Source organism: Xiphophorus maculatus, chromosome 20, assembly GCF_002775205.1.
Source record: "Xiphophorus maculatus strain JP 163 A chromosome 20, X_maculatus-5.0-male, whole genome shotgun sequence".
NCBI classification, from domain to species: Eukaryota; Metazoa; Chordata; class Actinopteri; order Cyprinodontiformes; family Poeciliidae; genus Xiphophorus; species Xiphophorus maculatus.
In genome coordinates this window covers 3031080-3045991 of record NC_036462.1, presented here as the reverse complement: position 1 = coordinate 3045991, position 14912 = coordinate 3031080, and the positions used below count along the sequence as shown (strand labels likewise).

General features: G+C 39.1%; 1 protein-coding gene across 1 annotated transcript; it reads right to left on the bottom strand.

Moving 5' to 3' along the window:
- Nucleotides 1-6282: 6282 nt before the first annotated feature.
- LOC111612358 (ADP-ribosylation factor 1-like) lies at nucleotides 6283-13137 on the bottom strand. Its single transcript, XM_023353566.1, has 6 exons — nucleotides 12883-13137; nucleotides 10800-10880; nucleotides 10612-10721; nucleotides 8393-8464; nucleotides 7764-7886; nucleotides 6283-7644 (listed from the first exon to the last, which is right to left on the bottom strand). The coding sequence occupies exons 1-6, from the start codon at nucleotides 12947-12949 to the stop codon at nucleotides 7558-7560; spliced, it is 540 nt and encodes a 179-aa protein (XP_023209334.1). The 5' UTR covers nucleotides 12950-13137; the 3' UTR covers nucleotides 6283-7557.
- Between the last annotated feature and the right edge of the window lie 1775 nt (nucleotides 13138-14912).

Below are 14912 nucleotides of genomic sequence, written 5' to 3'. Positions count from 1 at the left end.
TACAAACTAAACAAAAAATTGAAGATTTTTCATTTTTGCAGTGTAATACCTTGAAACAGCATTAAAGAAGCCAAATTTTAAAGTCAGAATATTTATTCAGTGGTTAACATATGAGTTGGTAATCGTCTAAAATGAATAGAACTGATACAATTAATATTTAGGCTGATCAGGGCAATAAAGTCAAGAACAAACAGACTAAAAAACAGTTTCTACCCAGAAGCTATTGTTGCCATGTATTCAGTATTCATCCTTGGATGAATACTGCCAATTCATCCATCCATTTTTTTTTTTCATTTTTTTTTCTCCGAAGAGTTTTTGCGGCGCTAGCGGCTCGTATTTTTTTTTGACAGTAGGCAGAGAGGAAGGAGGGTGAGGAGAGGGGGGAAGACATGCGGCAAAGGTCGTGGGGACCGGGAGTCGAACCTGCGACGTCTGCGTCGAGGACTAAGGCCTCCAAAAGTGGGGCTTGCTGTGGTGGCGCAGGGGGGTTAGCACGCCCCACATCCATTTTTTTAACACCCTTGTCCCTAGTGGGGTTCAGAGGGGTGCTGGTGCCCATCTCCAGCGAACGTTTCGGGGGAGAGGCAGGGGTCACCTGGACAGGTCGCCTGTCTGTCGCAGGGCAACACAGAGACAGACAGGACAAACAACCATGCACACACACACACACACACACACACACACACACACACACACACACACACACACACACACACCCACACCTGGGGAGAATTTAGAGAGACCCTAGCCTGACAGTCATGGTTTTGGACTGTGGGAGGAAGCCGGAGTACCCGGGGAGAACCCACGCATGCACATTCCATGCAGAAAGACCCCGGGCCAGGAATCGAATCCAGGACCTTCTTGCTGCAAGGCAACAGTGCTTTTTTTTTCTTAACAACCCAGTTCTGTGTTTCCTTCTACTATATAATATGTTTGTCTTTGAACGTAAGGCGCGCAGTGTGCACTCTCTGACAGAGAGCTTCCTTCCAGCAGGAGAGTCTCTGTTTCAGTTAACAGCAGGCTTTATCTCAACAGCAGGCTCTTCATTCATGTCCAGGTCTTCCAAGTTTAATGATTCAATGTCTTCTAAAACTAGATCACCGATGTTCACATATGAATAGTCTTCATTTATGTCCTGGTCCTCAAAGTCTACTGATTCAGGATCTGAGAAAGCAGTATCACAGATGTTCACATGTTGTTGGTCTTCATTGGTGTTCTGTTGACTTTCAGCTCTGGACACTCCACTGGTCTGGTGGGTGAGTTTTCAGGTGGTGGCAAATCTTCTTGAAACAACTCTGGGGTTTCATCTACACTGATAGGAGGTTGAGTTTTGTCCTGGTCTTCAGGGTTGACAGACTCCAAAACAGGATCACAAGGAGAAGCCCCACATCTGTAGTGGCTTCACTGGTGTCTTGGCTTTCAAAATTTGTTAGTCCTGACTCAGAGGCCGGTCCTTGTGGGCTTTTTAGACTAGGATGGATTTTTTTGGAGAATATAGTTCCAACTACTTCAAAAAGACCAAATCTTGCAGATTTTTCAATCACTTGCCAAAGAAGTTCGCTGAGAAAGTTCTTCTTAGACCAGGATGGATTTTTATGGAGAACCTTTTAATAATTTTTTTCCAAAAAGAGACCTTAGGTCTCACATCCACTTCACTCTGTGAGCTTTTGTCACTCATCTTCTATCTCCTAACAGGCATAGGGCAAGTGTCAATAGGACCGCTACATCCAACCAGTTACTCGGCAAATCCATGGCTTTAACCCAGAAGGGTTTGACCATTTAGCAGTTTCATATTTAGTGTAAAAAAGTTCCTACTTTTCATCTGCTCCCCTGTGCAGGAATCCGCTGCTAATGAACGGTAGATGTTCCACTCAGTTTGGTTAGATTGCAGTTGTAACGGGTGGCATCAATGAATTTCCAGAAGTCATTCAGTCAGGTTTCAATTAGATATTTTTTTATTCTGGGGAAGAAGAGAAAACAAATCAACCACCTCCTCATCTCCCTCTCCCTGCACTCCAGCCCTAAATGTGAATATAAAAACAACATTCAACCGAGACTAGCACCGGTTGTTCGCGCCAAAATAAAAAAATGGAAATTATAATAAAACTGTTTATAAAAACCCACAATGACGGTCAAAACTGCAAAATAACACACTAACAAACAATAATAAACAACATATGGCAGAGACCTCTACATGAACAACATCCATACAGAGAAACAAACATGTACCGCAGCAGCGCGGAACATCGCTGTGAGGGAAAAGGGGAGGAGCTACGAGGGCTGGAATCAACTACGGAAGCCCAGGAAACACAAACGAGGCAGAGTGCAGAAGGGCGACACCCGCAGGCAAAAACAACAAGATAATAAAAATAACTGAATAAGATCAAATTCTCAACATAAAATGAATAAGAAATAATAATTTAACAAAAAAGCACGTTTGTGACTCTGTTACCAGTTACTCGGCAAATCCATGGCTTTAACCCAGACGGGTTTGACCATTTAGCAGTTTCATATTTAGTGTAAAAAAGTTCCTACTTTTTTCATCTGCTCCCCTGCGTAGGAATCCGCTGCTAATGAACAGGAGATGTTCCACTCAGTTTGGTTTGGTTTCAGTCACGAGGTCATATTTATATTTTTTTCTGCATATTTTACAAAGCGCTTCTCTGTCACCTGGTCATCCAGGCAAAGTTGTGAAAACTTATATTTTCTCATGGTGACTCATTAGTACAACATGTTAATGAACAGCAGATCGAGCAGCGACACCAATCGAGTCTATCAGCTTTTTAATACATATTTATAGTTAAAGGAACTTAAAACAAAAAGTCAACATCAACGTAAAATTCTAAATATATTGGAGGGGTCATGAAAGGGTTTTTGAAAAATGTATTACAAAGTCAATTCTATTTGTTATCTTTTACTACCTTCTACTGGCCGTAATTTGAGCTAATTTAATTGATGACCTTTTACTAAACCAAGAAGCTTCTGAGCCACTGTAACAGTTTATAACCCATTAACCTGACCTGATTAGCGCAGGTAATCTAACCCCTAACTCTAACCCACGTTAAATCCACATGCAGCAAATTTAACGCTGGCTGAAACACGAGCTAAAATTAAACGTAAAAAAAAGAACTGAAGGAGGAAAACAAAGTTGGGGAGTCGGGGGATCTGGGACCGTTTCTTTACTTCTCTCTCTCGCTTATTATTATTTTCCCGTAAATATTCCTGGTCCAACGGTCCTCTCTCTCTCCCTCTCTCCCTCTCTCTCTCTCTCTCTCTCTCTCCCTCTCTCCCTCTCTCTCTCTCTCTCTCTCTCTCCCTCTCTCCCTCTCTCTCTCTCTCTCTCTCCACCCCCCGCCCCCCGCCCCCCAGGCTAATGGTCAAACCCTAACCCTTGACACGTATGATCTGGATATGGAAACTATATTAACCGAAGCTAAATGAAGACCTGCATTCATGTTAACAAGATAACAACAATAAGACAACCGTAGCCTTTAGGGTATACCTACTAAACCTGCCTACTAAAAATAATAACAGAACATTTCCTCACACTTGTACTGTACATTTACCTGTTTTTTAAGGATGGGTAGATTTGATGAAATGTTTCAGCTGTGCTGTTTGTGAAAGAGCGTTTTGTGATGATAGCTGTTTGGCTAAGTGAGTTAACGATGAAATAGATAACAGCGAAATGACCAGACAGGGTGACATCAGTTACAAAGACCTTGGAAACATTCACACCCCTACTGATAACATGCTGAACATGACGAATCAGACCAAAATTATTAAACGTAATATTCCAAATAAATATATATATGCATACATATTTTACAAATAAAACTTTAAAAAAACTTACAATAAACCCATTTTTGCATTTTTTTAAATGAATGAATTTTGTGGTCTGCTAGTAGTTTAAATCTGAGCGTTTTCATCCCAAGGACAGAAAGTTGGGACTCCAGCGATCTACAACATTTCTTCTCCTGTGAGATTTTGCTGCAGCAACAAAAACTGAGTTTCTGTTTTTACAGATCTCTACCAGGTTTGCTCAGGTTTGTCTGTGACTCTGGATAGGATTATTGAAACCAAGATGTTTCTTGATTAAATGAAAATTCACCTTCAGCTCTTAAACACTGCCATGTTTATTAAACCCTGAGTTTTGTCTGTCAGGCATTAACAGAAAGGATAAGTTGTTGCCTGACTGCATTATGTTTATGAGTAACGTCCAAGCTTTACACTGCTTCCTACAAACCTCTCCTTGTAAAAACAAAAACATTAAAGGTGCCAAGGTTTTTTTAAACCCTAAATATCGAGATGCAGAACACAAAAAGAAGATGATCTGATTAAATATTAAATCCCTAACCTTACTCCCAAATGTAAACACTTCAAAAACACAAAATCTTACCAAGTATCTGTGATCCAGCTCCTAGTGCAAATATTTAAATTCTGTTGGCAGATTATTTCACTTAAAACAAGACATTTTTCTCATGTTGTCAGTGAATTAATCTGTCAGTGGAACTAAAACTTTTTAATCAATATTAAGGAATTATTGACTTAAAACAAGTTTGTATATCTTGCTGAAGAGTTACTTACTTTTCAGCGAGTTAGTGTAATCTTATTTCAAGTGTACTAAGATATCTACACTAGAAACTAGACCAAATATACTTGGTAAGATTTGATGTTTCTGTAGTGAACAGATCAGCTGCTGATTAGAGTACACAAAACTTCAGATTAAATGTCATTTTAGAAAAAAAACAAAAACAGCCACACTTGCACTCAGTTACTGATGTTTTGAAGTCAATAACCTGCTGCTGTTTTAAAATCAGTTTTTGATCATTTCCTTTTTTTGTTGAAAATTTTACTGCGAACTTGTAGAAATAAGAAATTCTGCAACTGGAGAATCTGCTGAGATATTTTCTTCAACAGCAAAATCAGAAAATGATGAAGTCAGCAGTTACAGAAATGCTTCAAATATTTGGAATAAACTTTGGGGATTTTTGAGGCTGCATAATTTTTATCATTGCCTCTGGAAACGAACAATCAGGTGCTTCCAGTGGGAGTAAACGGCTTCATCTGTTTATTTTTGTTTCATCTTCCCAACATTTGAATCTGTTATGAAGTGAAAACATGTCGATTCAGACTCCCTTACATTTCAGATGTTAATGTTACATTAAAAAACTACCTTTCTTGTCACACCAGAAATTTCTCATCCTTTTCTTACTTTTGGTCACATTTGGATGAAAATTTCAATCGTCACCAAACTGTTCAGCATAATGTGTCATAAAGTCAGATTCTGATTGTTATTATTATTGATCTGGTGTTGGTTTACTTCCATTTTTTCATGTGAGCTGGGACGGATTTGTGTTGAAAATCTAAATATTAAGCTTCATTTTTCCAAATTACACACAGTGGTTGGTTCGCAGCCGTCACAGGCTTTGGAAATCCAGCCATATTTACAGATTAAGATGGAGATTTAATTGTGTTTGTTTGACTTTTTCCAGTTTTTCTTTGATTTTTAAGGGGTGAGATATTTTCTAATTGTGCATAAAAGTGAAGGAGACGCAGAAAAACACAACAGTTGATAATTAAGCTGTAAATAAGTTCAGGGCAGATCCGTGTCCCATGATGATGATGATGATGATGATGATTAATGAAAAGGTTTTGGTGATTTAAATAAAGCACTAACTTTCACCTGTCTGAGTCAGCGTTTTCTTTTTTTAACATTGTTTTTGGTCAAATTTGTTTGTTTTTAAGATGATGCCAAGGTCAAATTTTTCACCTTTTTAAGTTTTTGTCACATTTCAAACAAAAACTTCTCACTGAATTTTATTGAGATTTCATGACAGACCAACACAAAATGGAATAAATATGTTGCATTTATTTATCTATTTAAATTGCATGTAACGTTTCTACAGATTAAATTTTCCTCTCAATTGAAGGTTCACCTTCCTCAGCCGATGTAAAGAAAAATGGACAAAACGTTTGTGGACATTAAAAGCTGGTTGCTATTTATTTAGTTACATCCCAGCTTTGCTGTTAGTCTGTTAAAAAAATTCAAAATGACTCAGTTACTTCCATCTTTCATTATATCAAATTGTTCTGACATTCAGATTTCACAATAATTACAAATTAAGATTTTAGTGTAATACCTGCAAAAAAAATTAAAGCAAATGTTTATTTTTCTCTTTTTTTATGAAATTACCATATAATTTATATTAAAAAAACATCTGGTTGTGAAAAACTTTTAGAAACAAGAAAACCATCAGAGAATAAAAAAATCTCAGCAAATAATTGGCATTCAGATTTTATCATACAGTTTCATAGCACACTGTGATACATGTAGAAAAACAAAGCAAATCTGTTTATTTTTCTAATTTTTTAAATGCATTTAAATTCTAAAAACAACCAATAAAATCTGTTAGTGTACAAAGTTGCATAGAGAAGCAAGAAAACGTAAAAATTTTAAATCTCTTTGTAAATAATTTACAGATTTCACAATAAATAGAGTATCAAAAGAAATTAGTATAATATATGCTGAAAAATAAAGCACATTGGTTTGTTTTTCTTCTTTTTTATAAATTTACCATCAAATTTGTAAAAATAAAAGAAAACATTTGATTGGAAGTGCAAAATGTTGAATGTTTGAAGCAAGAAACCATCAAGGACAATATAAAATCTATCAGCAAATGATTGACATTCAGATTTCACAATAAATGCAAAGTTTCATAAGAGTAATATCTTCTGTAATCAGCAGTAATATCTGCTGAGAAATGAAGCACGTTTATTTTTCTAGTTTTTTGTGAACCTCCATCAAATTTGTTGTAAAAACACCCAAAAATATCATCTGTTGGAGCACAAAGTTGTGCAGAGAAGCAAGAAAATCATCAGAAAAATTCTTAGAAAAAAAGAGTCACGTAAATATCTCAACTATTCCAAACCCAAATAATAAATACATTTCTGATTGTCTAATTTAGTTGGAAGTATCAACTTAACAAACCATAAAACACATGAAAGAATAAAAACTTAAATTTGGTAAAAAATGATGACTTCTTATTTATTTTTTACAATCATACTTGTGCAACTAAGAGTCTGTCAAAATAAGACAATATGATTTAGCTTCTTCTGGCTTTTATTATATCAACATTTGGTTTTCACAATAAATACAGTTTCATAAAATATTAGTGTAATACCTGCAGAAAATTAAAGCACATTGAGGCATATTTTTCTCCTTTTTAGGTCAACTTACCACAAAACCTGTTGTAAAATCACCCAAAATAAACAGCTGGTGACTGGTAATGCAAACGTTGTAGGAAGAATCAAAAAACCTTCAAGGAATAATATTAAATCTTACAGCAATATGTAAATATCTCAACTATTCCAAACCCAAATAAAAAAACTCAAATAGTTTCTGGTTGTCTCTTTTCAGAGAAAAAGTGCGACAGTTTTACAGGTTTGGACGTTTTCTCAGCTGATCCTTCAGGTTTCTCCAGGTAAACGGCGCCAGCGGCCGCCTGGTGCCTTCAGGACTCAGCAGGAACGTCAGAAATCAGAGCGTCTCAGCAGCAGCTACTTCTTCAGGATCTGGTCGGAGAGCCAGTCCAGTCCCTCCACCAGACCGGCGCCGCTGACGGCACAGGACGACTGGACGAACCACTGCGGGGACACACACCAGGTCAAAGGTCAAAGGTCGTTCTCTACCTGTATTAGCTACCTAACCGTCCACGTGAGACCGCCTGTCTAAATTCTTTCTGATCACCACAGGAAGTACCTACCGGCTGCCGGACTCCTGATAGGCTGAGAGCCTCTGTGATGTCATCGACAGACATGGCTCTGGGTAAGTCCTGTTTGTTAGCAAAAACCAGAACTGGAACGTCCCTCAGCTCATCCTCCTCCAGCTGAAGACAAACACAGTTGCTGTATAAATAGGCCGAGTTTTTCTGTTGTCAAGGTAACGATGTGTAATGTCTTGATGCGCCCGCCAGAGGGCGATCTAACAGATGTAGATGACAGAGAGAGAGAGCGGCTGCTGACTGGCTGGTTATCTTCACAGCGTCGTTCATTCATGACCAGAATAAGTTCTGTAACTTTGATTACAGGAATGAATGTTAAACAGTGAATAAATCAGTAGCTCCGTCATGTTGTTAGCCTGTAGGCTAATACTCTGGTTCATGTTACTGTGTTTACATTAACACTACATTTAATTTGATTTAAAATCTGGAAATAATCTCCTACTTTTAAGACCACTCTAGATGATTTTGAACAGATATTTCTTTTAAGGAAAAGTCTCAGTCCAGACCAGAGGTCAGCAACCCTTCTGACCCTAGGAGTCATTTGTGTCTGTGGTTCAGCTAAACACATTTATTTTGCTTTATTGAGTTTTATGTTGCAAACAGAAGCTCACCTGCATAAGGAGCGTTTCTGTGGCCTCTTTAATCCTCTCTGAATCGCTGCTGTCAACCACATAAATAAAACCCTGAAGACAAAACACAGCAAATATTAAACAAACATTTTTGTAACATCAATTTTATTTGTAACAACACTAAAAATTAAGGACTGCACAATATTTGAAAACCTTAGCTGACATTCATATCCTTGTGACCTCATAGAAACTCTTATTAAAGCTGCTGGCCAGAGGTGAACTTCTTCTGACGCACTGATAGCAGAGCTGATGTTTCATTTAGCACTTTTGCTAACTTTGAAAAAGTTGAGCCCACTTAGTTTGTCCTAAATTAATTTTTCTGCAGTGGTCCCCAACCTTTTTATTACCGCGGACCGGTCAAGACTTGGTAATTTTACTGCGGCCCGGGGGGATGGAGGGCAGGAACCGTCAGATAATGCTTCTTCATGTTGGTGTTCCCACTAAAGCCTTTTTTTCCTTTGCCCCGATTTTCCCTTTACGACAATCTTCCAGCGTCCTGCAGTGTGTGGTGAGTTACTGGTGATGTGTTGAATATGTCCGATCTACAATCGTTCATATTCAACTTTGTCTCGGCCCGATTATCTCAGCCTGTGGGGTTTTTACTGACTGGGAGCGAAACGCAGCCTGTTGAATGTGACAGGTAGCCAATCAGAAAGCGCGGTGACGTAAGAACGGAGGGGATCCCAAACAGTTGTCATGGCAACCGAGAGTCCGGTGGACATCAGAGATGATATGTGGAAATGTTTATTACTGTAAGTGTAAGTCATTTTTATATATGTTTATTATATGTGGTTATGTTTATTCAGTTAAAATGTTAACTATGAACAAACACAACTCACCTCCCAATCATAGAGCAGCAAATAGAGCGGCTGCTCCGCCATCTTTTATCAAACGTCTTTTCTTTTTGTTTCGTCTTTTATCGTTTAAAATGAGCCACAAACTATCACTGCTGCTTCTACATCATCATCCTGTTTGATTATTCTACACTCATGTTTGGTCTGTTGGGGTTTTACTGGATTTTATTCTGGAATCGGTTCTGTGGTGTGTTGCTGCTGGACTCACGAACCGACCGAACCTGTTGGACTTTTATCGGCTCTGTGGTCACAGAGGTTTGGAAAATCGGCCCACAATCCTTAAATGGTGTGAACCAGACCTAAAACTCACAAGCTCCTCTCCTCTGTCTCTCCACTGCCCTAACGCTCTCTGACTCTGGTCGCTATGGTAACGTTTACATATCCCTTCAAAATAAGATACAGATGCGCCACAAAAACGAACATTTTACTTTGGTGAAAACTTTAACTCAGGATAACGACTAATGGATCCCTGAGCTTGTTTCTCTGCAACCAGACGGTCCATCTGGGAGAGATGAGAGACGATGAGACCGGAAGTGTTGCTGATGCTCAGGGTTCTTGGTCTCTAGTGGAGAAGCAGCTTGAAGCTTCATTGCCTCATTAACATCCGGTCACCATATCATGCAGAGCTTGGACTGTGGGAATCACCTGCCGGGATAAATCCATCCTCCTGGCTCTTCTCTGGGCCTTTTCCCTTCACAAAGAAACTTTACAAACAATCTGATCCGTTTCTGACTCATTTTGCTGCTTGTGGCTCCATGTTGGCGGCAAGACAGAACCGAGAGAATCCGGTTAAAGGATTTTCAAAATAAAAGATCCTCCAGCCTCAAATAATACATAAAACGGATATAGTTAATTATTTCTTGCGCGGCCCGGTACCAATTGGTCCGCGGCCCGGTACCATTGGGGGTTGGGGACCACTGGTCTAAAGTACTAATTTATTTGCTCTTTTTTAAACCAAACAGAGAGTTTTGGTTATTGAATATTATGAGTTCTTCAAGTAGTTCGACGTTTATATTAATGCTCTTATTTTGAAGCACAGACAAAATACCAGTTGACATCATGGGTAACATTTCACAAGTAAGATGAGCACATTACAGTTTTTACTTTGTGAATGGAATGTTTATTTACTGTATTTATGTTCACTAGGACATAAATAGTGGAAAATAGTAGCTTCTTTTTCCTAGCTAGGGAAATGCTAGCTAGTGCTAGCAGTAGGTAGCACTATTAGCGACACCATTGTTTGATGTAACAGTGGTGTCCAGCTGTCTTTTCTCCTGGATGCATCAAAGTGACTGAACTTTTCTACCAGAATCCTCATAAGTACTTTGACACCTGCAGTATTTGTACCTGCGTGTTGCCGTAGTAATGCCTCCACAGCGGTCTGAGCATGTGATGATAACCAATATCCCAAACTGTGAAACTGATGTTACTGTGCTCCACCGTCTCCACGTTGAAACCTGAACGGGGAAATACAGGCACGTGACTTTAGAACGCCGCGGTGAGACAGGGAGAGGTCAGAGGTCGGGACCACTCACCGATGGTCGGGATGGTGGTGACCACATTGCCCAGCTTCAGTTTGTACAGCAAAGTGGTTTTACCTGCACCATCCAGACCCACTGCAGAAACAAACAGAGAAGAGCTGTCAGAACCAGAACCAGAACCAGAGCTGAGTTCTGATACGGGGCGGTCCCCTAAATGTACAGGTGTGTAACAGGTACCACAGAGGCTGAAATACGAAAGATGAGACGGGACAACGGAGTGGCGTAACTTCTGAAATCTCTGCGGTTATATTTATTAAACATTAAATTCAATCAATTATCCGATAATAAAATAACACATGACTGCTGGTTGGCTTGTAGCACATCACTAACCAGGAGGCTGTGAAACTAATTTTGAGCCTGTCACAGGTGCACAAATACAACTTAGTGATGGATTTATAAAGTACATAGATCCCACAAGTCTGAAGCGGAAGTGACCTGATGAACCAAGACCAACAAAAAGAAAATCTATGGACACCGTTGACCAACCAATGTGTAAGGGAACTATAGATCAACAAAATGGCTGCTGTTGGGATCGACAGAGAATGGAAACCTGTCAGACGATGTGGACAAGCTGCTTCCATCCTAGTGAACAGGAAGAATGCGTACAACATGGAGGACCTGAAAGTTATACAACCAGTGTTTAAACGGCAAGGTACTAACTTCATGTGAATAACAAGGTTATGGTGACTGGCAGAGTGATGACATGAAGTAACTCGGGCTGCAGCGATTCCTCGAATCATTCCAGTATCTCCATTAGTAAAATTCTTAGAGGAAAATTGATCTGCCTCGAAGCTTCATAAAATTATTTATAATTATTTAGCGCACCGTGTTCCAGCCGGGTGATTATTCGTGTTGCGCAACACTCAGTTCTGTTTCTGAGTTGTTGCTAAGCGCTAGCAGCAAATAAATCAAGATGTCCCAAAGCATTGGCGGACCGGAACCGGGGTATTTCAGCAGAGATGTGCAGCGGCTCGCTCTTCATGCAGGGCCGGCCCAAAGTAATCTGCGGCCTTTCACAGAATCAGGATTTAGCCCCCCGGCCCCTCATACTGACAACATCAGCATCACTAACATGTTTAAATCTAGATTTAGTGAATTCTGTGAGAGGGAGCCCAGATTAATTGGCTGAGTTTAAAATTAATCTCTGATTATTGGTTATTCATTTGAGTTGCAACTATTATTTCGTTGCTGCCTTAAAATTCTAAATCTCTCAGATTTTTTAACATTTGTATTCCTTTATTTGATCAGGTAAACCCCGTTGAGATCTAGATCTCATTTTCAAGAGGGACCTGAAACAAACTTCACTCCCCGTCGGGGAATCGAACCCCTGTCTCCCGCGTGACAGGCGGGGAGACTCACCACTGTACTAACGAGGAGATGCTCTAATATCAAAATGATATTTTGATATCGTAACGTTAACCTCTGAGCTTCTCTGATCTTTTGACCAGTCTGCAGCCAAGTTGCCATGGAGATTAAACAGTTACATATCATTTTGGCTTATTTAGTAAAATAGCAGCAATTTTGCTTATTTCATAACTTCATAACCAGCAACGTTTGACAGCTACAGATCAACTCGGCCCTCCAGCTCTGACAGCAACAGAAACATTAAACCTGTCGGGGAAAACATGAACCAGTAGGACCAGTAGGACTCGGACCTGACCTATCATTTCATTGTTGTATTATCTATGTATTTTAATTGATTTTATATACATTTTGATTTTTTTGTGTGTACGGCACTTTAAGGCATTTGTTATACAAATAAAAGTATAAAAGAGGCTATAATTCTACATCCTTTACCAGCTGGACCTCCATGTGTGGAAATAGACACAAACCTTCATTTATTCCATGTTTTAATAAAATCACAAAGGTTCCTACATCATACTGATCTATAACATTTAAAATTCAACATTTCAACTCAACTCTTTATTTTGTAATTTTATTGATCATGGCTACAGATAATAAAAACTGTGTCTCACAAAATTTAAATAACACAAAACTGTTTTTAAAAAGTATATTTAATGTTAATGTTTAGAGTTGACCAGTTTTACAGAATGACGTAAAAATAACAAAAACTCACCCATTAAAATCCGGACGGGAAACTTTGAGGTGAACATGGAGAAGATCTGAGAAATGATGGCTCCCATGACGGAGGTTCGGGTTGGTACTGTCCGGGTTCAGGCTGCAGGACTGTCCGGGTTCGGGTTGGTACTGTCCGGGTTCAGGTTGCAGGACTGTCCGGGTCTCCGTGTTTCCTCCAACACTGTGGGCGCGTTTCTCGTCTCCACGGTCATCTCAGCAGCTGTCAGCCAGATCCACGGTGGAAGGAAACACGTAAACCAAACCGAGACGCTTCATGATTTCACTTCCGCTTTGCCTACGTATTTTCAAAATAACAGTACTCATCTTTTGTCGTTTAAAAAAATCAAACATACAATGAATTTAATTGACCTATTAATTTAATTCTTTAATTAATTAGTAAATTAATCAGATTGATTGATTGATTGATTGATTGATTGATTGATTGATTGATTGATTGATTGATTGATTGATTAAAGTTTAGACAAGGCCTGTCCAAACTTCTCAACTGTTTAGTTGAAGCACATGGCACCAAATAATTACATTTTTAACATTTTTAAAGCAAACTTTTTGTGCCCCTTTTTATTTTATATTCTCAGTAACAAAACTAAAAAACATACAGCTTTAAACCCAGCTAATTTATTGAAGTCAATAAATTAGTTGAATCTTTGTAGTAAACTAAACAGTGAATCTTTGAGTGAAAGCAGGTTATTAATTGTGGTTCTAGTTACTGCAAAATTTAGATGAACAGCAGAACTTCATTAATTAACGAGAATTTATTTTTAGCAACTATTTTTTAAAGAAATGACTATTTTTAGCCCATTTAAACCCACCGGTCACAAAAGTGACCAAGAAATTTATTTCACTTCCAAGGACTAAAAAAGGTTACCGATTAAAATTTCAGTTAATGTTCAGCAAATATTGAAAGTTTAGAGTGTTTGGATAATACTTATGCAGTATCACATGTTTAGAGTAAATTATCACATGACCAGATGTGACCGGTGGACTTCTGCGTTGTGTTGATAGGACAAACCATAAAACACCAGTCTGGGTTTGGAGGCTCTGCGTTTATTCAATCTGTCAATCAGGAGATATTAGCATTAGCACGTAGCATCCGATCTCTACAAAATAATAATGTTAACATGCATCAAATGTTATTAATGCGTAATAGCAACTCAAATGAAAATATTAAAACACCCAACATTAATACAGAAGAAAAAAATAAACATTTGAACAATATAAATGAAAGGATTACAATAAATTATAAAACTTGCCTCTTCCCAGTGGAACGAGTAACAAAAGGGATGGTGGCGCAGCGGGTTAGTTTGGAGGCCTTAGTCCTCGACGCGGACGTCGCGGGTTCGACTCCCGGTCCCCACGACCTTTACCGCATGTCTCCCCCCTCTCCTCACCCTCCTTCCTGTCTGCCTACTGTGGAAAAAATACGAGCCACTAGCGCCGCAAAAAAAAAAAAAAAAGAGTAACAAAAGGGAAGAGGAAATTAATAACTTAACATTGATAATGGTGCTGGAGGACCCTGAACAAAAGAAGAAGAAAGTAGGGCGGAGCTGGAGGACCAAACAGCAGACACAGAGGAACACAAAGACAGACAAGTATAAGAGGACAAATAAATTAAAGAAAACATTTTGTGAAAATATACAACTAACAATATAGACCCAGTTACACAGAGCTGTTAATATCTTGGATATCTGCCACAAACCTCCCAAAGAAGAGGCTAGCAATGTATGTTTAAATACAAATATGACAAAGTTGTTTTGTTTTGTGGGCTCTAGTGTCCCTTATATGAAAGCAGGCTGACAGGAAAGGGGGACGGAGAGGAGGAAGACATGCGGCCAGGAGTCGAACCAGCGCCGGCCGTGTCTAGGACTCGAGGCCTCCCAACGTGGGCCACGCCATCCACTACGCCACCGCGGCACGCTCATGACAAGGATTTTTGGTGCACATCATCTTTAAAGTGTCTAGTTATGATGTACACCTTTGCATTTACAAAACTTGGTTTGGTGTGTGAGC

What these genes read in the sequence shown, in the direction of transcription:
- LOC111612358 (XM_023353566.1), bottom strand. Translation starts at nt 12,949, where the DNA reads ATGGGAGCCATCATTTCTCAGATCTTCTCCATGTTCACCTCAAAGTTT. An exon ending in ATTACTACGGCAACACGCAG is followed by an intron (nt 8,465 to 10,611) that starts GTACAAATACTG and finishes TTTTGTCTTCAG; the next exon opens with GGTTTTATTTATGTGGTTGA. An exon ending in CAGAAACGCTCCTTATGCAG is followed by an intron (nt 7,887 to 8,392) that starts GTGAGCTTCTGT and finishes GTTTGTCTTCAG; the next exon opens with CTGGAGGAGGATGAGCTGAG.